The sequence below is a fragment of the Pleurodeles waltl genome, chromosome 3_1 (genome assembly GCF_031143425.1).
Source record: "Pleurodeles waltl isolate 20211129_DDA chromosome 3_1, aPleWal1.hap1.20221129, whole genome shotgun sequence".
NCBI classification, from domain to species: domain Eukaryota; kingdom Metazoa; phylum Chordata; class Amphibia; order Caudata; family Salamandridae; genus Pleurodeles; species Pleurodeles waltl.
The window spans coordinates 791,855,391-791,879,615 of NC_090440.1; the positions used below are offsets into that span (position 1 = coordinate 791,855,391).

Below are 24,225 nucleotides of genomic sequence, written 5' to 3' on the forward strand. Positions count from 1 at the left end.
GACAATAGTCAGATCCAGATGCAAGACTTCACCCTAATGTTTGTAGTTTAGTACCTAAAACAATCCAAAATGTATTGCAGTCATCCAATGAACGAAAAAGCAAGCAAACCCAGATGCTACTCAGAACAATGTAATAGGAGGTGCGTGTGGGGGGTACATAATATTCCACAAGGTAGAAAGCTGTGCTATAACCAACAGTTCTGATACCAATCTGAGGCTGCTGTGACAGATCACACTGTACTGTGATACAATGAGGGCAGGGAGCAGATTTTAAACATTTCTAAACCAATGCATTTAACAATCTGCAGAACTAAAATTGTAGGGCTCATAAGAAAAAACATGTGCTTTAAGCTACAGAAGAGAAAGTCCAGCATTGAACAGACAGCTACACTTTAGTTGGAATAGCTTAAGCTGCATTTATTTTTTAATTCACCTGGTTCAAGAATGTTAAAAGGTAATGTTTGCTGACCTTCACGTAGACATATGCTTCAATAAAATGTATTAACTCGAATGAATCGCTGACATGTAACCCTGCATGTTTCTCATTAAATAAGCAGTATTGCAGAGTTATGAATAAAGACCTGGTGTATAACTGAAGTAAAGCAGAAGTTTAAACACGAAATACAAACTCCTGAAGCAATTAAATGAGAAGACCTGGACCCGAAGTTAGAGAGTATTGGAAAATAATGTATATCTTGAGACAATAACAGCCACTGATACAACGAAAAAAGTAGTTATTCAAAAAGGATTGTCAGTATTCACACAGGATTTTATTTTGGAGTAAAAGACTGAATTATTCAACAAGAAAAGCAAGGGCACTTGATAAGAGAGGACTATGATTACTTAATATTGACATCTGTAGCCAGGAAAATAGACAGTGCTCCGTTGCCAATAACACTTGTAAGTGGACTGGATGACTGAAGGCTGGAAGAAGAAATATTTTACAAAAGCTTAAGACTGTAACATCTACAATAGAGTGCGTTTCATAGAGTAGATCTGGTAAAATCATGTCCCATACAGCATGAGTACCCCGGGGTGAAAACCATGTGAGTGAGTGGTCCATGTGGTTTGCAAGTGTGGTAGGCGACGGCTCCTCTCATCTGGACAGACCCTCACACTGCCAACACCCATGCTCCTCATTGTAACACTGTCTGGGAGGAACAAGCAATAGACTGACTGCCAGCTACAACCAGTCATTTGATCCAGGACACAGGCTGCAGGCACCCACCAAATGGTAAAGATAAAACATTTCCAAATTTTTAAAAAGTTGCATTTTCAGAATTGTGTCAAAATCAGACTTTACCATGGTTTTAAATAACTTCTCAAGACACCAAACGTGACATTCCTACCCGTTCCCATTGGTAAGTTATAACTTACTTAATGTGAAAAGTTAACCCAAGGTTATCCTTCAGGAGAGGCAGGCCATGCAATACTGAAAAGTTTAAAGTTTGTCGGAAACAAAAAGTACACGTCCAACTTTTCAAATAGACTACACCCTGCCCTCCGAGCTGTGTAGCGCCTAGGAGTGATATTAAGGAGGAACAATTAGGTTTAGCAAAAGGTTTATTTTGCCAGGTTGACGTGGAAGTTTTAACTGCACACAAGATGCGATGGCAGGACTGAGACCTGTTTAAAGGATACTTAAAGGCTACTGAAGTGTATAGCACAATCAGTGCAGTAGCATTTAATCTACAGGCTCTGGGACTTGACCGTAAATCAACAGTTAAAAATATACACAACACAGCCGTATGCCAATGTACCCTTTTTGCTATGTCCTTGCTGGGGGTGTAGGCCAGGAGAGTGGTATTTGTTATGCTTGGATAACACCAGATGGACTTACCAACTCATTCCTCCAATACATTCTTTCTACCACATAATTAGATGCTATTGGTGTGCTCCTTTGACACAGCTCCCCCCCTATTTACAAGAAGGCCCAAATATCAAGTGATTTCCTACTAACATCACAGCCTCAATGATCCCACAATAAATATCAGTGCTGTCAAGTGCCCCTTTTAAAGTATCACTGGGTGTCAGATATTCCACAATAACTTGTCAGTGTGAGGTAATTTATGTATGTATGACAAATATTCCTTGCTAAGGCAGGTTCTTCTATATTTAATATGATTATCTAACAAACAATCCCATATTTAGCATGCACGAGAAGGATTAACAAATTAACTTAGTCTGACTACAATGTTTTGTTTGTTCTACTGAGCAACAGAAATCTTCCATTTCAAGTGACATTAACCTTCAAATGATTGAATGGATTCATCCTCCAAGTGAATGGTAATGCATAGGGCCAGGCGCTCATGCTGTAGCTTTAAGTAATGCCCCAAGACAATGGATTCTACAAAGAAAAACACCTAACCTCGCTACAGACAGCTTGTTCACCCCATAACCTAACTTTCAGGTAACCTGCCTACCCATTCTTGGGACTTTTCCCCACACACACACACACCTGTCTAACCAATGAAAATATGAAAGGTTTATTTCCTGTGCAAAGAGTGCCTGTCAATGGTAGGACAAGACAGCACAGGTTTGTGTTTTGTGCGCATGCCGATCTGTGAATGCAGGTGCATGCGTACCAGTTGCACACCGGTATGGGTGTTTATAAGTGTTCATGATAACAAGTACCTCAGTGGCTTGTGCTCTGGCCAGTCCGTGCATTTTTGCCAACATTGTGTAGCATTTGTGACGCGTAGTTTAACATCCACATGATTATGTGGAAAGCAGACCATGTTAATAAAAAAAAAATAGCTGCTTCAATATACATAAAGGTATTTAGAATAAGGGAGGTCAAGCAAACAAAATTACTGTTTATTTTTTTATTTACATTTTGCTATTAAAAACAAAAATTTCTGTACTTTCTGCACCTCCTCCCTCGGACTCACCCCAACTTTCCTTTCCAACTTCTACTCCCCAACTTTCATCTCAAGAAACATTGTGAGCTGTGCTCGCCTTTGCCCTTTAGACGCAAAACTCTATGCTCCCGTAACAGGCACCTAGGCCACCACATTTTTCCTTAGCTACTCAAGCCACTCTACCCATTCCAATGTTGTATGCTTTCCCTGTCCTCCTCCCTTCAACATTGTAACGCACCAAGAAGCTTTTATTTTAGACAAAGGCTAACTGTTCTAGGAGCCAGAGTTTTGCAAGAAGTGTCAACTTGCTTTACAGATTTCATGAAAGAATATCAAATGCGACAACCAACCTTGCACCCTGAGCAACTTGTCAAGGTCCATAAAATGGACAGTTTAGCAAGTAATACAGCTGTGCAGATCAGTTGAAGCCTTGAAAGTCTGGATGAGAAACCATTTTCAAATTCAAAAGTAAGCTTTTGCCAAAAACGTAGTTTAGATTATCAAGTAAAACAAGGGAGAATAAAATGGCCCACACATTGACATTCCATTGAAATGTAGACAAAATACATTTAAAGCTTAATATAATCAATTTCTGTGTGTAAAAACCTTTGGAAAAATTGCTACCGCTTTAAAGAAACTCTAAATGTCAAACTTAGCTTAGCCCCAGGACCTTTCTGGGTACCTGCTCTGGCTTTGCAAGTACACATCATTCAGACAAATCCAGTTTCTGAAAATACATTACAATAATCTTACTTTCTAAATCAGGGTCTATTACTAGGATCAAGGCTTCCATTTCAATTATACAAGTTTACTCAAGTTAATTGAACCGTACCTGTAAAGTAGTCAAATCCATCTTGCTGAAAAACTTCAAACACAAGAGGTAAAAGTTGCCACATCTGTGCAGATACTTGCTGACAAGTCAGGCTATGGGCCAAGGAAAATATTTCTTCATAAAATTCTGAAACAGAAGACCAAATAATGAAATAACTGCAGTACAAACAAACACTGCACACAGACGACAGGGGAACTTACCTAGCACATGCTGCTGTAAAACCGTTCCAATCACCTGCAAACAAATCCCTTCCAGCTGCTGAGTAATCTGTATGAAAAGGACATATTGTATGGCAAATTAGCTTCAAGGAAGTTACAAACATGTGTGAAGACAGTTACTAGCAAAATGCAGTTCAAACACAAATTGTGCATGACCAAAACAAGTACTGATTCTACATCTTATGACTGTAGGATTAAAAGTACCAAGAGTTTATCAAAACCAGTTGAGAAGCACCTCTCGATCCACTTATCAGACCTAGTTGAATTATACAAATCTGCATCCATGGCTTTTGCACATAATTATGGATTAACAAAACGAAAAAAGCTAATTACCTGTAACTGTAGTTCTCAGTATTTGTATCTTTCATATATTTGCATGCTTAAATCATTCTCGGGAGTACCACAGCACCATAAAAAGCAGTAAAGAAAAACTACATTGAAGTTAATGCAACACATTCACTTTAATAGCTTATTAGTGTTAATAGGAATGACCCAAAGTCCAGCCAATAGCTCCTTTTTAGAATCCTCACCAGAGTCTCCACTCTCAGATTTTCCAGCACGAGAGATAATAGGAAGATGTAAGGGGTTCCTTTATGGGGAGGAGGGTGCTGTAGGAAGCTGGCCTGGCATGTGGTGAGCACCTATGGTATTATGACCTTATACCAGGCCAGGAATCCATTACTAGTGGGGTGTAGGCAGTGTCTAAGAAGCCAGGGATCTCTAGAGGTAGCTGTGGTTGAGCAGCCAAGACTCATCTAGGAGACATGCAAAGCTTATGCAACACCACTATAGTGTCACAGCATTTACACACATAAAAGGACAGTGTTACAAAAATAAAAAGGTACTTTATTAGGGTAACTGTAGGAAGTTGGCTCTGTATGTGCTATTTCAAAGTAAGGAATAGCATGCACAGAGTCCAAAGGTTCCCCTTAGAGGTAAAATAGATAATACTAATGCTCTATTTTGTGGTAGTGTGGTCGAGCAGTAGGCTTATCCAAGGAGTAGTGTTAAGCATTTGTTGTACATACACATAGACAATAATGAAAATGTCACTTACCCAGTGTACATCTGTTCGTGGCATCAGTCGCTGAGATTCACATGGTATGCATGAGCTCGCCATCTGGTGTTGGGTCGGAGTGTTACAAGTTGTTTTTCTTCGAAGAAGTGTTTTCGAGTCACGGGACCGAGTGACTCCACCTTCTGTGCTCATTGCGCATGGGCGTCGACTCCATCTTCGATTGTTTTCCCCGCAGAGGGTGAGGTAGGAGTTGTACTATAGTAATAGTGCCCGCGCAATGAAAAATGTAAGTATGTACCTATTAAAGGATTAAGTAATATATATACTAATGTACAAAATTGAAGGTAACTTCTGAACTGCTACAGGCTTCCGGGGAGGTGGGTGGGTCCATGTGAATCTCAGCGACTGATGCCACGAACAGATGTACACTGGGTAAGTGACATTTTCAGTTCGATGGCATCTGTCGCTGTAGATACACATGGTATGCATAGACTAGTAAGCAGTTAGTTCCCCATAAGCGGTGGTTTAGCCTGTAGGAGTAGAAGTTGTCTGAAATAGAGTTCTTAATACAGCTTGACCTACTGTAGCTTGTTGTGCGGATAGCACATCTATACAGTAGTGTTTGGTGAATGTGTGAGGCGTAGACCAAGTGGCTGCCTTACAAATTTCTTGCATTGGGATGTTTCCTAAAAAGGCCATTGAAGCACCTTTTTTCCTTGTTGAATGTGCCCTGGGAGTAATGGGCAGTTGTCTTTTTGCTTTAAGGTAGCAGATTTGGATGCATTTAACTATCCATCTGGCTATACCTTGTTTTGATATTGGGTTACCTGCATGAGGTTTTTGGAATGCAATAAATAGCTGTTTAGTTTTTCTGATGTTCTTCGTTCTGTCAATGTAGTACATTAATGCTCTTTTGACATCTAATGTATGTAGTGCTCTTTCAGCCACAGAATCTGGCTGTGGGAAGAATACTGGTAGTTCTACCGTTTGATTTAGATGGAATGGAGAAATAACTTTTGGTAAAAATTTTGGATTAGGTCGTAGGACGACCTTATTTTTATGTATTTGTATAAAAGGTTCTTGTGTTGTGAACGCTTGAATTTCACTTACTCTTCTTAGAGATGTAATGGCTATAGAAAGGCAACTTTCCAGGTGAGGAATTGTATTCCGCAAGAGTGCATGGGTTCGAAAGGTGGGCCCATGAGTCTTGTTAGAACCACGTTTAGGTTCCATGAAGGAACAGGTGGTGTTCTTGGTGGTATAATTCTTTTAAGCCCTTCTATGAATGCTTTGATAACTGGTATCCTATACAAGGAAGTTGAATATGTAGTTTGCAGGTATGCAGATATTGCTGCAAGGTGTATTTTAATAGAAGAGAAGGCTAGCTTTGCTTTTTGTAAATGGAGCAAGTAATTTACTATATGTTTTGGAGTTGCCTCTAGTGGTTGTATCTGATTATGATGGCAGTACCAAACAAATCTTTTCCACTTACTTGCGTAGCAGTGTCTAGTGGATGGCCTTCTGGCCTGCTTTATGACTTCCATACACTCTTGGCTAAGTTGTAAGTGTCCGAATTCTAGGATTTCAGGAGCCAGATTGCTAGATTCAGCGATGCTGGGTCCGGGTGTCTGATCTGTTGGTTGTGTTGCGTTAACAGATCTGGTTTGTTGGGCAGTTTGATGTGTGGTACTACAGACAGATCTAGCAGTGTTGTGTACCAGGGTTGTCTTGCCCACGTTGGTGCTATTAAAATGAGTTTGAGTTTGTTTTGACTCAATTTGTTTACTAGGTAAGGAAGGAGAGGGAGAGGAGGAAAAGCGTAAGCAAATATTCCTGACCAGTTCATCCATAGGGCATTGCCTTGGGATTGCTTGTGTGGGTATCTGGACGCGAAGTTTTGGCATTTTGCGTTCTCTTTTGTTGCAAATAAGTCTATTTGTGGTGTTCCCCAGAGTGTGAAGTAGGTGTTCAGAATTTGTGGGTGGATTTCCCATTCGTGGACTTGCTGGTGATCTCGAGAGAGATTGTCTGCCAGCTGATTCTGGATCCCCGGAATAAACTGTGCTATCAGACCAATTTGATGGTGGATTGCCCACTTCCATATTTTTTGAGCTAACAAGCTTAACTGCGTTGAATGTGTTCCTCCTTGTTTGTTTAGATAATACATCGTTGTCATGTTGTCTGTTTTGACAAGGATGTATTTGTGTGTTATGATTGGTTGGAAAGCTTTTAGTGCTTGAAAAACTGCTAATAATTCTAGATGATTTATATGCAGTTTTGTTTGATGTATGTTCCATTGTCCTCTTATGTTGTGTTGATTGAGATGTGCTCCCCACCCTGTCATGGAAGCATCTGTTGTTATTACGTACTGTGGCACTGGGTCTTGGAAAGGCCGCCCTCTGTTTAAATTTATACTGTTCCACCATAGAAGCGATAGGTAAGTTTGGCGGTCTAGCAACACCAGATCTAGAAGGTGACCCTGTGCTTGAGACCACTGTGAGGCTAGGCACTGTTGTAAGGGCCTCATGTGCAGTCTTGCGTTTGGGACAATGGCTATGCATGAGGACATCATGCCTAGGAGCTGTAGTATTGTTCTTGCTTGTATTGTTTGGTTTGGAGACATGTGTTGAATGACCCTGTTGAAATTGTGGATCCTTTGTGGAGTTGGCGTTGCTACTCCTTTTGTTGTGTCTATTATGGCTCCTAGATATTGCTGTACTTTGCTTGGCAGAATGTTTGATTTTGCAAAGTTGACGGTGAACCCTAGATTGTAGAGGGTTTGTATGACTTGATTTGTGTGGTTTGAGCATTGTGTGAGCGAACTGGTTTTGATTAGCCAGTCGTCTAGATACGGGAACACATGTATTTGCTGCCTTCTGATGTGTGCAGCGACTACTGCTAGGCATTTTGTGAATACTCTTGGAGCGGTTGTTAAACCAAAAGGCAATACTTTGAATTGGTAATGTATTCCTTTGAATACAAACCTTAGATATTTCCTGTGTGATTGATGTATTGGTATATGGAAATATGCGTCCTTGAGGTCTAGGGTTGTCATGTAGTCGTGTTTTCTGAGCAATGGTAACACTTCTTGTAGTGTGACCATGTGAAAGTGGTCTGATTTGATGAATGTGTTTACTACCCTGAGGTCTAGAATTGGTCTCAGTGTTTCGTCCTTTTTTGGTATCAAGAAGTACAGTGAATAAACTCCTGTGTTTATTTGTGTGCTTGGTACTAATTCTATTGCATATTTTTGCAGTAGTGCTTGAACTTCTATCTCTAGAAGCTGTGAATGGTATTTTGATAAATTTTGTGATTTTGGTGGTATGTCTGGAGGGAATTGCATGAATTCTATGCAATAACCATGTTGGATAATTGCTAGGACCCATGTGTCTGTAGTTATTTTGTCCCATGCTTCGTAATATTGATGTATCCTCCCCCCCACTGGTGTTGTGTGGGAGGGGTGAGTGACGTGTGAGTCACTGCTTGTTGGTAGTGGTTTTGGGGCTTTGAAATCTTTTTTATTTCTAGGAAATTGCCCCCCTCTATACTGGCCCCGAAAACCTCCCCTGTACTGTCCCTGGTAGGTGGGCGGTGCGGACTGTGAGGTGCTAGCTTGTGTGGCCTGACCCCGAAACCCTCCTCTAAAAGGTGTTTTGCGGAAGGTGTTATAAGATCCTCTGCTCTGCGGGGAGTAGAGTGCGCCCATGGCCTTGGCAGTGTCAGTGTCCTTCTTGAGCTTTTCTATGGCTGTGTCGACCTCCGGACCGAACAGAAGTTTCTCGTTTACTGGCATGTTAAGCACTGCCTGCTGAATTTCTGGCTTGAATCCAGACGTTCTGAGCCATGCGTGCCTACGGATGGTAACCGACGTATTAATGGTTCTTGCGGCCGTGTCTGCTGCATCCATGGAGGAGCGTATTTGATTGTTGGAAATGTTTTGACCCTCCTCAACAACCTGTTTTGCTCTTTTTTGCAGATCTTTTGGGAGATGTTCAATGAGATGCTGCATCTCATCCCAGTGGGCTCTGTCGTATCGCGCTAGCAGCGCTTGTGAATTTGCGATGCGCCACTGGTTTGCTGCTTGGACAGCAACCCTCTTCCCGGCTGCATCGAACTTCCTACTTTCTTTATCTGGGGGAGGTGCATCCCCAGAAGTGTGTGAGTTTGCCCGTTTTCTGGCAGCCCCTACCACCACAGAGTCTGGTGGCAGCTGAGAGGTGATGAATACAGGGTCCGTAGGAGGCGCCTTATACTTTTTGTCCACCCTAGGCGTCACTGCCCTACTTTTAACTGGCTCCTTGAAAATGTCCTTTGCATGGCGTAGCATGCCTGGGAGCATCGGCAGGCTTTGGTAGGAGCTGTGGGTTGAGGAGAGGGTGTTAAATAAAAAATCATCCTCTACTTGTTCCGAGTGTAGTTCCACATTATGGAATAATGCTGCTCTAGCCACCACTTGTGAGTAGGCTGTGCTGTCTTCCGGTGGTGATGGCCTAGTTGGGTATGTGTCTGGGCTGTTATCAGACACTGGTGCGTCATACAAGTCCCACGCATCCTGATCTTGGTCATCGTGGCTCATGGCGGTGTGAGCTGGCGAATGTGACGGGGTGTAAGTTGGCGAAGCCGGAGTTACAGGTGGAGGCGAGGGAGGAGGTGTTACCTTTTGTGCTGTTTGTTGCTGAGGAGTAAACTGAAGCGTTCTCTTTCGTTTGACAGGTGGAAGGGTACTGATCTTCCCAGTCCCCTGCTGAATAAAGATACGCTTTTGCGTGTGATCCACGTCAGTGGATTGCAGTTCTTGTTCAAATCTATGTTTCTTCATTTGAGAAGACATAGAATGCTCTTCAGTGTAGGAGCCAGAAACAGGGTCTGATGTCGCTTTTTTCGGCTCCGAAAACCCAGTCGATTGTTTTTTCGGCTCCGAGGTAACCTTCCTCTTTTTCTGTGCCGAAAATTCCTGGCCTCTATGGTCTTCGGCGCCACTGTCTCGGCGTCGATCCGTGTCGACACCGAACTCTCGGTGTCGATGCTTCTGTTTAGCACTCTCTCGGTCCCGAGGAGGCTGCGTGCCGGTGTCTCGACCGAAGTCGGACGATCTCGACACTGAATGGGCCTTTTTCGGTGCCGATTGTTGGTCACCGAGAATTTGGGTGGAGCCATGGCCGGTTGGCAGTGGCGTCCCCTGGGCCTTCTTTCCTTTTTTAAGGTTTGATCTCGACGTCTTACTCACAGTTCTTGTAGAGTGTAGCTCGTCGGAGTCTGAGTCCTGGATGGAAAAGGATTCCTCCTGTTCCTCTTCTGTCTCGAACTGTGGACGCTCTTTTGGCGTGGACGCCATCTGGAGTCTTCTCGCTCGACGGTCGCGCAGAGTTTTTCGGGACCGGAACGCCCGACAGGCCTCACAGGATTCTTCGCTGTGCTCGGGTGACAGGCACAGATTACAGACCGAGTGTAGGTCCGTATAAGGATATTTGTTGTGGCATTCGGGGCAGAATCGAAACGGGGTCCGATCCATCGGCGTTGTCCTCCACGCGGTCGGGCCGACTAGGCCCCGACGGGGTGCCGAAATCTACCCCGAAGGGCACCGAGGCGCTTCGATGTTCAACGCGTCGTCGTATGTGTCTATCTCTAACCGGATCGCAACGATACCGTCGAAAATCTTCCGTCTTCAGCTATCTTTCCGTTCCGAAACTCGGAGCGACAGGAACACGTCCGAACCCGATGGCGGAAAGAAAACAATCGAAGATGGAGTCGACGCCCATGCGCAATGAGCACAGAAGGTGGAGTCACTCGGTCCCGTGACTCGAAAACACTTCTTCGAAGAAAAACAACTTGTAACACTCCGACCCAACACCAGATGGCGAGCTCATGCATACCATGTGTATCTACAGCGACAGATGCCATCGAACATGAGGTACACACACTCAGACAAATCCAGCCAATAGGTTTTGTATAGAAAAATATCTTTTCTTAGTTTATTTTAAGAACCACAGGTTCAAATTTAACATGTAATATCTTGTTTGAAAGGTATTGCAGGTAAGTACATTAGGAACTTTGAATCATTTCAATTGCATGTATACTTTTCAAGTTATTCACAAATAGCTACTTTAAAAGTGGACAGTGCAATTTTCACAGTTCCTGGGGGAGGTAAGTTTTTGTTAGTTTTACCAGGCACTTACAGGGTTCAGTTCTTGGTCCAAGGTAGCCCACCGTTGGGGGTTCAGAGCAACCCCAAAGTTACCACACCAGCAGCTCAGGGCCGGTCAGGTGCAGAGTTCAAAGTGGTGCCCAAAACGCATAGGCTAGAATGGAGAGAAGGGGGTGCCCCGGTTCCGGTCTGCTTGCAGGTAAGTACCCGCGTCTTCGGAGGGCAGACCAGGGGGGTTTTGTAGGGCACCGGGGGGGGGGGGAACACAAGCCCACACAGAAATTTCACCCTCAGCGGCGCGGGGGCGGCCAGGTGCAGTGTTAGAACAAGCGTCGGGTTCGCAATGGAAGTCAATGAGAGATCAAGGGATCTCTTCAGCGCTGCAGGCAGGTAAGGGGGGGCTTCCTCGGGGAAACCTCCACTTGGGCAAGGGAGAGGGACTCCTGGGGGTCACTTCTGCAGTGAAAGTCCGGTCCTTCAGGTCCTGGGGGCTGCGGGTGCAGGGTCTTTTCCAGGCGTCGGGACTTAGGTTTCAGAGAGTCGCGGTCAGGGGAAGCCTCGGGATTCCCTCTGCAGGCGGCGCTGTGGGGGCTCAGGGGGGACAGGTTTTGGTACTCAGTCGTAGAGTAGTCCGGGGGTCCTCCCTGAGGTGTTGGTTCTCCACCAGCCGAGTCGGGGTCGCCGGGTGCAGTGTTGCAAGTCTCACGCTTCTTGTGGGGAGATTGCAGGGGTCTTTAAAGCTGCTCCTTTGGATAAAGTTGCAGTCTTTTTGGAGCAGGTCCGCTGTCCTCGGGAGTCTCTTGTCGTAGTCGAAGCAGGGCAGTCCTCAGAGGAGTCAGAGGTCGCTGGTCCCTTTGGAAGGCGTCGCTGGAGCAGAGTTCTTTGGAAGGCAGGAGACAGGCCGGTGAGTTTCTGGAGCCAAGGCAGTAGTTGTCTTCTGGTCTTCCTCTGCAGGGGTTTTCAGCTAGGCAGTCTTTCTTGTAGTTGCAGGAATCTAATTTTCTAGGGTTCAGGGTAGCCCTTAAATACTAAATTTAAGGGCGTGTTTAGGTCTGGGGGGTTAGTAGCCAATGGCTACTAGCCCTGAGGGTGGGTACACCCTCTTTGTGCCTCCTCCCAAGGGGAGGGGGTCACAATCCTAACCCTATTGGGGGAATCCTCCATCTGCAAGATGGAGGATTTCTAAAAGTTAGAGTCACCTCACCTCAGGACACCTTAGGGGCTGTCCTGACTGGCCAGTGACTCCTCCTTGTTATTCTCATTATTTTCTCCGGCCTTGCCGCCAAAAGTGGGGGCCGGGGCCGGAGGGGGCGGGCAACTCCACTAGCTGGAGTGTCCTGCGGTGCTGTAACAAAGGGGTGAGCCTTTGAGGCTCACCGCCAGGTGTTACAGCTCCTGCCTGGGGGAGGTGTTAGCATCTCCACCCAGTGCAGGCTTTGTTACTGGCCTCAGAGTGACAAAGGCACTCTCCCCATGGGGCCAGCAACATGTCTCTAGTGTGGCAGGCTGCTGGAACTAGTCAGCCTACACAGATAGTCGGTTAAGTTTCAGGGGGCACCACTAAGGTGCCCTCTGGGGTGTATTTTGCAATAAAATGTACACTGGCATCAGTGTGCATTTATTGTGCTGAGAAGTTTGATACCAAACTTCCCAGTTTTCAGTGTAGCCATTATGGTGCTGTGGAGTTCGTGTAAAACAGACTCCCAGACCATATACTCTTATGGCTACCCTGCACTTACAATGTCTAAGGTTTTGCTTAGACACTGTAGGGGTACAGTGCTCATGCACTGGTACCCTCACCTATGGTATAGTGCACCCTGCCTTAGGGCTGTAAGGCCTGCTAGAGGGGGGTCTTACCTATACTGCATAGGCAGTGAGAGGCTGGCATGGCACCCTGAGGGGAGTGCCATGTCGACTTACTCGTTTTGTCCTCACTGGCACACACAAGCTGGCAAGCAGTGTGTCTGTGCTGAGTGAGAGGTCTCCGGGGTTGCATAAGACATGCTGCAGCCCTTAGAGACCTTCCTTGGCATCAGGGCCCTTGGTACTAGAAGTACCAGTTACAAGGGACTTATCTGGATGCCAGGGTCTGCCAATTGTGGATACAAAAGTACAGGTTAGGGAAAGAACACTGGTGCTGGGGCCTGGTTAGCAGGCCTCAGCACACTTTCAATTGTAAACATAGCATCAGCAAAGGCAAAAAGTCAGGGGGCAACCATGCCAAGGAGGCATTTCCTTACAGTAACATACTAGAATACTGAATAGGCAATCCCTCAGCTGGAGGAGCACACACTATTACACAATACACATTAGCAATCAATAAAAAGCAATACGCATTGGCAAACATAAGAGGGAACGGTGTGTGCTAAACCATTTACTAAGAAAGTGGAATGAGAGATACAGTTCTCCCACCCAAGGATGGGGAATCGTTAGAGGGGAGCTGGAGGAACTAGGAACCCCAACAGGTGAGCACCACCGACCAGGAGAGCAGAGGTAAGTACCTGGTTTACCTCAAATCCAACAGAAGGACTTAGGAAAAGGATTATGCAAGACCCAACCAATACTGGAAGAACCCAAAGTTGGATCCTGACAGAAGAGACCTGCAAAGGAAGGAGACCAAGTCCAGTTTATGATGGAGTGTCAGGTTGTGGCAGGAGCCACTACCCACCCTTCTGTGGATGCAGGACCACGTCAGAGGATGAAGGAGGTCAGCAGTGCAGCACAAGAGATGGAGAAGTCCCAGAAGGGAAGCAAGTGGAGACTGAAGATGGTTTTCAAGGCTGAAGAGGACCAGCAAGGTCCAGGGGACTAGACCAAGAAGGGGGTCTGGGGTGACCCTCAGCAGCTGGGAGAGACAGAAAGGAGGGAGCCGCAGCACCCCCACGCCCCCCCCCCCCCCACCTCCTCCCTCCAACAGGCAACTCACTGGCAGCAGACACAGGAGTCTCAGTGAGGCCAACTTAACATCTGAAGAGGATTCCCACATCGCTAGAGCAGCAGGCTGTGCTACACATGCCTAAAGATCCCTTTGAGGAGGAGCAAACAAGCCTTGAGAGAGGCAAGACCTGTGGTGCACAGGAGTACTGCAGGGAAAGGGGAGAGGCAAGGGCTTAAACCCCCCCCCCCCCCCCCCACCCCCTTCATTAGACAGCTGGAAGAGGACCAAGGGGCCCACAGCAGACCACCACCTGTGATGCAGGATCCATGCAGTTCCTTAGGACAGCAGACCCACGCAGCTGTTGTAATCGGTGCCTGCAGATGCAGGGGAACGACTTTCACCCCAAGGGAGATTCCTTCTTAGTTCTTGTGTAGGCTGAAGACTTGCTGCTTGAGAGGATGCACAGCTGGAGAAACGTTGCAGCTGCTGGAAGGAGCCAGAGAAAATGTTGCAGAGCAGAAGATTGTTGGTTCCAGGAGGGTCCAGTTGCAGTCCCAGTGGCCAGAAGATGAAATAAACGATGCAGCGGAGTCCTGCATGTAGAATCTGAGGACCCACCCAGGAGGGAGACCCTAAATAGCCCAGGAAGGGGGATTGGTAACCTAGCAGGGTGACCATTTATCAGGAGGAGCCAGACTTCACATAACTGACCTGGCCACTCAAATGCTCCCTGGGGCCTCTGCTCACCTTGGATTTAAGATGGCACAATCAAGTGGCCACCTGGAGGAGCTCTGGGCACCACCCCTAGGGTGGTGATGACAAGGGTGTGGTCACTCCCCTTTGTCAAGTTTCGTGCCAGGGGTCCCTGGACTGGTGCAAATCAGTTTATGCAAGGCGGGCACCAACTGTCCCCCTCAAAAGCATACCGGCGTATGACATTAGATGAATTGCAGTTACTACTTTCGATCCAGGTAGGAATAGGAGTGATGGTACCATTTGAATACCTTAATGGGCATACTGTAGTAAAGAGCAATTTAGACACCCGAAGTGACCAATTGTTTTTGATAATCTTAGTAATCATGCTAGAAAAAAAAGAATAAAGGTGGTAAAATTGTTTATACCATCTTTATGCCCTCTATGGTCATTACTATAGTAACATAGCAAAGTGCTATTGGTGGAAGTTGGCTCTGTATGTACTATTTCAAAGTAAGAAATAGCATGCAGAGTCCAAGGGTTCCCCTTAGAGGTAACAAAACCTATTGGCTTGGAATTGTCTGAGTGTGTGTTCCTCATTTATTGCTTGTGTAGGTACAACAAATGCTTAACACTACTCCTTTGATAAGCCTACTGCTCGACCACACTACCACAAAATAGAGCATTAATATTATCTCTTTTTGCCACTATCTTACCTCTAAGGGGAACCCTTGGACTGTGCATACTATTCCTTACTTTGAAATAGCACATACAGAGGCAACTTCCTACAAGGCTCCTCGGGGTAGCCACCACCTGGGCAAGGGAGAGGGCCACCTGGGGATCGCTTCTGCACTGGAGGTCGGATCCTTCAGTTCCTGGGGGCTGCAGGTGCAGTGCCTTTACTAGGCGTCGGGTTCTTTGAAGCAGGCAGTCGCGATCAGGGGAGCCTCTGGATTCCCTCTGCAGGTGTCGCTGTGGGTAATCAGGGGGGTCAACTCTGGCTACTCACGGGCTCGCAGTCAAGTCCTCCCTGTAGTGTTAGTTTTCCGCAGGTCGAGCCAGGGCATCGGGTGCACAGTGGAAAGTCACGCTTCCGGCAGGAAATGTGTGGTCTTTAAAAGTTGCTTCTTTGTTGCAAAGTTGCAGTTTCTTTGGAACAGGGCTGCTGTCCTCGGGAGTTCTTGGTCCTTTTAGATGCAGGGTAGTCCTCTGAGGCTTCAGAGGTCACTGGACCCTGTGGAACGTGTCGCTGTTGCAGTTTTTCTTGAAGTGGGGAGACAGGCCGGTAGAGCTGCGGCCACAGCAGTTGGTGTCTCCGTCTTCTCTGCAGGGCTTTCAGGTCATCAGTCCTTCGTCTTAGGTTGCAGGAATCTAGTTTCCTAGGTTCTGGGGGCCCCGAAATACTGAATTTAGGGGTGTGTTTAGGTCTGGGAGGGCAGTAGCCAATGGCTACTGACCTTGAGGGTGGCTACACCCTCTTTGTGCCTCCTCCCGGAGGAGAGGGGGGCCCATCCCTATTGGGGGAATCCTCCAAAATCAAGCTGAAGGATTTCTAAAGGCAGGGGTCACTTCAGCTCAGGACACCTTAGGGGCTGTCCTGACTGGTGGGTGACTCCTTGTTTTTCTCATTATCTCCCCTGGTCTTGCCGCCAAAAGTGGGGGCTGTGTCCAGAGGGGGGCCATCTCCACTAGCTGGAGTGCCCTGGGGCATTGTAACACGAAGCCTGAGCCTTTGAGGCTCACTGCTAGGTGTTACAGTTCCTGCAGGGGGAGGTGTGAAGCACCTCCACCCAGAGCAGGCTTTTGTTTCTGTCCTCAGAGAGCACATCGCCCTCACCACATGGGGTCAGAAACTCGTTTCTCAGCAGCAGGCTGGCACAGACCAGTCAGTCCTGCACTGAACAATTGGGTAAAATACAGGGGGCATCTCTAAGATGCCCTCTGTGTGCATTTTTTTTATAAATCCAACACTGGCATCAGTGTGGGTTCATTATTCTGAGAAGTTTGATACAAAACTTCCCAGTATTCAGTGTAGCCTTTATGGAACTGTGGAGTTCGTGTTTGACAAACTCACAGACCATATACTCTTATGGCTACCCTGCACTTACAATGTCTAAGGTTTTGCTTAGACACTGTAGGGGCATAGTGCTCATGCACCTATGCCCTCATCTGTGGTATAGTGCACCCTGCCTTAGGGCTGTAAGGCCTGCTAGAGGGGTGACTTATCTATGCCATGGGCAGTGTGAGGTTGGCATGGCACCCTGAGGGGAGTGCCATGTTGACTTGGTCATTTTCTCCCCACCAGCACACACAAGCTGGCAAGCAGTGTGTCTGTCCTGAGTGAGGGGCCCCTAGGGTGGCATAAGACATGCTGCAGCCCTTAGAGACCTTCCCTGGCATCAGGGCCCTTGGTACCAGTTAAAAGGGACTTACCTGGGTGCCAGGGTTGTGCCAATTGTGGAGACAATGGTACATTTTAGGTGAAAAAACACTGGTGCTGGGGCCTGGTTAGCAGGCCTCAGCACACTTTCAAATCATAACTTGACATCAGCAAAGGCAAAAAGTCAGGGGGGTAACCATGCCAAGGAAGCATTTCCTTACACTCCCATTCGGGAGAAACAGCCAGTAGCAGGAACTTTAGACATTGGTTGGGGTGCAGACCTAACCGTGATGGCAAATGTCTCCTAAAAAGAGTTATCCAGTTAAGTCATGCTACTTCAAACTTCTTCCTCTTATATTCCAGGCTCAATGTAAACATTTCGAAAGAGCAGAAATTGCTTACTCCTGGGTATCGCAGCTAAGCAAATAAAGTGCCTCTTCACACAGATACCCAAAAGTGGACAAATGGGTATAATCCACTTTATGCGAGGCACCATATAATTAAAACAAAGTGAGCCTTTGTTTCTTGTAATAGTCAGAATGGGCATTCACCAGCAACACTTGTAATTCCCTTCCATTTGGCAATGTGTGCGTTGAGAAAGTGTACCAATTCTAGTGCGGAAGCAAAGGCTGTCCCAAGTAATCCTGGCCATAAAGCTCTCAAACTTTGGCACAGATTTATAAACCAAAAGCCTATCAACCCTCAGAGAGTGACTCACGCCATGATACTCAGATCATTTCATCCCACTACATACTCCTAATCCGGGTACCCATGCCACTGGCCAGGCATTCTGGCTTTTTTAACTGGCCATATGCAAATGTTGGCAAAGATCTTTAACTGGCTTGAGCCAAGGCATGGAGCAGTTTGCATCTAAAGCAATTAGCTCCTTAAATGTCAATCTGTATGAGGACAGCTCAGGGATGGTCCAGAAACTAACCAATATTTGATCATCCTTAGTTTAGCAATATGGTACTCTGGCCAAGCAAATCACATCACACCTCAGGGGCAACACGGGGGAGCTGCGGGGTAAGTAATAACCATCAACATCGATTTCCCCTTCGAATAAGCACCCCTGTAATTTCACCTGATAAAGGGTGCCTCCCAAAGCTACAGTTCTGTATACCTAGAGGACTGGGGATATCGCCCTACTAGATGTGTGTACGTACTTCAAGATGACAGCAGATCTATGCTGCAGCTATTTACTCTTATTCAGTTGAGGGGCCCAAGACAGTTTATGCGAGTGCCTCACACCCAAGTAGTCAAAGCATCTAACCCCATCAATGGCCCATCTACTGTCATCTTGCCTTTAAACGAGCAGCGGAGATTGATGGCCATTTATTTCGTTTTCCCTTTATTTCAATTCCATCTGACTTGAGCATAAGAATCATTGTGGATTTTAATGAGAATACTTAAGATCTTCAGGGATGGCAAGAGGTCTCAAGACTTCCCACAAGAAATAACTTGAACCAAAGTCGAAGGCAGCCCTCGGGTCCATAAAAGGCCACACAGATATTTTCTCTAAGTAATATTTCCAGCAGATGGAAGAGAATCAGAACACCTGGTCCAGAGTACTGATACAGAGTACATAACCAGTTTAATTACTACATTCAACTGTTACTACACTTGTATCGACCTGAAGCACTGGATACGAGACCTATTTCAAATCCATATCTACAGAGAAAGCTACCATGCTCTATTATCTCAAATTGACCTGTGCTACTGATTGACACACCAAGTTAGTCTGCCTCAATGCAGCTGCTTGCTTGATTCAAATACCCATCACTTTTCAGTTACAGTTTGTTACAATATCTATGTGTAGCTCAACCCTGTGTTTACATGAGCTTCGAAGAGGTTTTAGTGACATTAAACAGAAAACTGCCAAGGTACAAAGCGCTCCACAACTAACATGTGGATAATTTTATGCAAATCGTTTAGTCAGAATTTTCATTCGAAAGTAGGAATATAGTTTACATCAAAAGTCAGTCTACAAAGAAGAAAAAAAAAAAAACATGAAAAAGAAACAGACCTCTTTGTGATCTTCAACCACACTGAGCAGTGTGTCGATAGTATTCAGTATTCCCATAGCTGTTACAGCTTTATCATCGCTGCCCTCTTCATCAGGTCCAGTCTGAATCACTTGGTTAAATGTCATAGCCTATGCAAAGGAAAATAAATTAGTTTTTTTTGTGGGGGGCGGGGAGGAAGATTATGAAGAATCCAGGACAAAAAAAAAAAAAAAAAAAAGGGAGTCTGGCTGACTGAAACTGTCCAGCAAAATGATCCTGAACCCAAACTACCACCCATTCAATAAGGAGGGAGTTCTTGGATGAATTAAAGTAAGGCAAACAGTGTAAATGAGTTATAAGAAAACATAAGAGGAATGAGCTGCTTGTGGGATAAATTAGTTTGGGGGTTTCACAACTTTATTTACCAGTGTTAGGGTTGGTGTACAGCTTGAATTTACTCGTGTTTCTGATGAAAGGATTGCTGCTTTGTGCTACTTCTACCACCAGCAAGCCCATGTTCTCATGGAACCTGTTCACCTAACAGAATACTGGTTTGCTGAATAGGTGGGAAAAATGCACCTCCCTCCCCGTCCTTCTCCCAACCATGGATCTTACAATAAATGAATAAAATAAAAATAAAAAAATTTAAAAAAGGGGGAAGGTTTACCAGCTCAACCATGAAAGTTAACCGAATTTAGGGCTACACGTACGTAAGCATTTTGCACATTTCAAACAGCGAATCGGGACATTTGCGGTCTGAAAAAGGCACTTTGGCATGTTCCAACCCATTTTTGCGATTTGGTAAACTATTTCTACCGAATCCCAAAAAGGGATTGGAAGTCACAATTAGGAAGGGATGTTCCCTTCCTAATTGCGACTCGCAGACCCATGTATGATTGGTTTGTGACCGCGAATGCGGTCGCAAAACAATTGCAGTTAGCACCTGTGTCACACTGGTGACAACCCATTCGCAAATAGAAAGGGGTCGCCATGAGACACCTTCTCCTTCGTGAATGGCAGTAAAAAAAAAAAAAAAAAAAAAAAAACATTTGAGCAGGTAGTGGTCTTATGGACCAATGCCTGCTCTGAAAAAATGAAACAAAAACGTAGGTTTTTTTTTTTTTTTTAAATACATCTCGTTTTCCTTTAAGAAAAATGGACTGCATTAAAAAATAAAAAACTACTTTATTTAAAAGCAGTCAGACATGGTGGTCTGCTGTCTCCAGCAGGCCACCACCCATCCCTGTGAGTGCAGCCGTTCCCAAGGGGGTTGCAAATTGCAACCTACCTCATGAATATTTGAGGTAGGGCATTGCCGACTCCCTTGCGAATCGCAAAACCAATCTTTAGTACATGTAGCCCTTAGGGAATGCAATAAATAAGCTATGGCAAATTGGTACAGGATGATTGGTCACAGTATTCTCCAAATATTTTATGATAAGTCTGGCTTAGCTGCTGCAGATGAATGTACAATATGTTCCTTCAACAGCAAGCTTACATTCAGTCTGTTACATGTGAAGAGGTAGACCAGTGTAGGTACAATGAAAAATGTCAAGACAGAAGTACCCAGAAGTCGGGTAATGAAAATGTCACTTACCCAGTGTACATCTGTTCGTGGCATCAGTCGCTGGAGATTCACATGTTCTGCATAGCTCGCCATCTGGTGTTGGGTCGGAGTGTTACAAGTTGTTTTTCTTCGAAGAAGTCTTTCGAGTCACGGGACCGAGTGACTCCTCCTTCTGTCTCTATTGCGCATGGGCGTCGACTCCCATCTTCGATTGTTTTCCCCGCAGAGGGTGAGGTAGGAGTTGTGTTGTAGCAATAGTGCCCATGCAATGGAGTGACTAAGTATGTACCTATTTAAGGTTAAAATAATATATATACAAATGTACAAAGTTGAAGCTAACTTCCAAACGGCTACAGGCTCCCGGGGAGGTGGGTGGGCACATGTGAATCTCCAGCTACTGATGCCATGAACAGATGTACACTGGGTAAGTGACATTTTCAGTTCAATGGCATCTGTCGCTGTAGATACACATGTTCTGCATAGACTAGTAAGCAGTTATCTCCCCAAAAGCGGTGGCTCAGCCTGTAGGAATGGAAGTGGTTTGAAATAATGTTCTTAACACGGCTTGACCTACTGTGGCTTGCTGTGCGGATAACACGTCTACACAGTAGTGCTTGGTGAACGTGTGTGGCGTAGACCATGTGGCTGCCTTACATATTTCTTGCATTGGGATGTTTCCTAGAAAGGCCATGGTAGCACCTTTTTTTCTGGTTGAGTGTGCCCTTGGTGTAATGGGCAGTTGTCGTTTTGCTTTAAGGTAGCAGATTTGGATGCATTTAACTATCCATCTGGCTATACCTTGTTTTGATATTGGGTTTCCTGCATGAGGTTTTTGGAATGCAATAAATAGTTGTTTAGTCTTTCTGATGTTTTTCGTTCTGTCAATGTAGTACATTAATGCTCTTTTGACATCTAATGTATGTAGTGCCCTCTCAGCTACGGAATCTGGCTGTGGGAAGAACACTGGTAGTTCCACTGTTTGATTTAGGTGGAACGGTGAAATAACCTTTGGTAAAAATTTAGGATTAGTCCTTAGGACGACTTTATTTTTGTGTAGTTGTATAAAAGGTTCTTGTATTGTAAACGCCTGAATTTCGCTTACTCTTCTTAGAGATGTAATGGCGATGAGAAATGCAACCTTCCAGGTTAGGAACTGTATTTCGCAAGAGTGCATGGGTTCAAAAGGTGGACCCATGAGTCTTGTTAAGACAACATTCAAGCTCCATGAAGGAACAGGTGGTGTTCTTGGTGGTATAATTCTTTTAAGGCCTTCCATGAATGCTTTAATGACTGGTATCCTATATAGGGAAGTTGAATAGGTAGTCTGCAGGTATGCAGATATTGCCGCAAGGTGTATTTTAATGGAAGAGAAGGCTAGGTTAGATTTTTGTAAGTGAAGCAAGTAACCCACTACGTCCTTTGGAGTTGCGTGTAAAGGTTGGATCTGATTATGATGGCAGTAGCAGACAAACCTCTTCCATTTACTTGCATAGCAGTGCCTAGTGGACGGCCTTCTGGCTTGCTTTATGACGTCCATACATTCTTGGGTAAGTTGTAAGTGTCCGAATTCTAGGATTTCAGGAGCCAAATTGCTAGATTCAGCGATGATGGATCTGGATGTCTGATCTGTTGGTTGTGTTGTGTTAACAGATCCGGCCTGTTGGGCAATTTGATGTGGGGTACTACTGATAGGTCTAGCAGTGTTGTGTACCAGGGTTGCCTTGCCCAAGTTGGTGCTATTAAAATGAGTTTGAGTTTGTTTTGACTCAATTTGTTTACCAGATAAGGAAGGAGAGGGAGAGGAGGAAAAGCGTAGGCAAATATCCCTGACCAGTTCATCCATAGGGCATTGCCTTGGGACTGCCTGTGTGGGTATCTGGATGCGAAGTTTTGGCATTTTGCGTTCTCTTGTTGCAAACAAGTCTATTTGAGGTGTTCCCCAGAGTCTGAAGTAAGTGTTTAGAATTTGGGGGTGAATTTCCCATTCGTGGACCTGTTGGTGATCGAGAGAGATTGTCTGCAAGTTGATTCTGGATCCCTGGAATAAACTGCGCTATTAGGCGAATGTGGTTGTGAATTGCCCATCGCCATATCTTCTGTGCTAGAAGGCTCAACTGCGTTGAGTGTGTCCCCCCCTGTTTGTTTAGATAATACATTGTTGTCATGTTGTCTGTTTTGACAAGAATGTATTTGTGAGTTATAATTGGTTGGAAAGCCCTTAATGCTTGAAAAACTGCTAGCATTTCTAGGTGATTTATATGCATTTTTGTTTGATGTACGTTCCATTGTCCTTGTATTCTGTGTTGATCGAGGTGTGCTCCCCACCCTGTCATGGAAGCATCTGTTATTACGCATTGTGGCACTGGGTCTTGGAATGGCCGCCCTTTGTTTAAATTTATACTGTTCCACCATAGAAGCGAGAGGTAAGTTTGGCGGTCTATTAACACCAGATCTAGAAGGTGATCCTGTGCTTGTGACCATTGTGATGCTAGGCACTGTTGTAAGGGCCTCATGTGTAGTCTTGCGTTCGGGACAATGGCTATGCATTAAGACATCATGCCTAGGAGTTGTAATATCTTTGCTTGTATTGTTTGTGTTGGATACATGCGTTGTATGATCTTGTTGAAATTTTGAATTCTTTGTGGACTTGGAGTGGCTACTCCTTTTGTTGTGTCTATTATGGCTCCCAGGTATTGTTGTACTTTGCAAGGCAAAATGTTGGATTTTGCAAAGTTGACGGTGAACCCTAGTTTGTAAAGGGTTTGTATGATTTGATTTGTGTGTTGTAAGCACTTTGTTAGTGAATTGGTTTTGATTAGCCAGTCGTCTAGATACGGGAATACATGTATTTGCTGCCTTCTGATGTGTGCAGCCACTACTGCTAGACATTTTGTAAAGACTCTTGGTGCAGTTGTTAAACCAAAAGGCAATACTTTGAATTGGTAATGTATTCCTTTGAATACGAACCGTAGGTATTTCCTGTGCGACGGATGTATTGGTATATGGAAATACGCGTCTTTGAGGTCTAAGGTTGTCATGTAGTCCTGTAGTTTTAGCAATGGTAACACTTCTTGTAGCGTGACCATGTGAAAGTGGTCTGATTTGATGTAGGTGTTTAGTATTCGGAGGTCTAGGATTGGTCTCAGTGTTTTGTCCTTTTTTGGTATTAAGTAGTACAGTGAATAGACTCCTGTGTTTGGTACTAATTCGATTGCATTCTTTTGCAATAGTGCTTGAACTTCTATTTCCAGGAGTTCGGAATGTTGTTTTGATAAATTCTGTGCTTTTGGTGGTATGTTTGGAGGGAATTGTAGGAATTCTATGCAATAACCATGTTGGATAATTGCTAAGACCCAAGTGTCTGTAGTTATTTCCTCCCATGCTTTGTAATAATGACCTATTCTTCCCCCCACTGGTGTTGTGTGGAGGGGGTGAGTGACATCCGAGTCACTGCTTGGTTGTAGGGGTTTTGGGGCTTTGAAATTTTCCTCTATTCCTAGGGAATTGCCCTCCTCTGTATTGGCCCCGAAAGCCTCCCCTGTACTGTCCCTGGTAGCTGGACGGTGTTGCCTGCGAGGTGCTGGCTTGTGTGGCCTGACCCCAAAACCCCCCTCTAAAGGGTGTCTT

General features: G+C 45.1%; 1 protein-coding gene across 2 annotated transcripts in view; it reads right to left on the reverse strand.

The window, feature by feature from the left end:
* Positions 1-24,225, reverse strand: part of IPO7 (importin 7) — a 351,366-nt gene that overhangs the window by 209,639 nt on the left and 117,502 nt on the right. For both annotated transcript variants that reach the window (XM_069223632.1, XM_069223633.1), the window contains 3 exons: positions 19,052-19,180; positions 3,894-3,960; positions 3,694-3,819 (listed from right to left, as the gene is read on the reverse strand). In XM_069223632.1, coding sequence (XP_069079733.1) covers positions 3,694-3,819; positions 3,894-3,960; positions 19,052-19,180 — 322 coding nt within the window. The remainder of the gene's footprint in view (positions 1-3,693; positions 3,820-3,893; positions 3,961-19,051; positions 19,181-24,225) is intronic.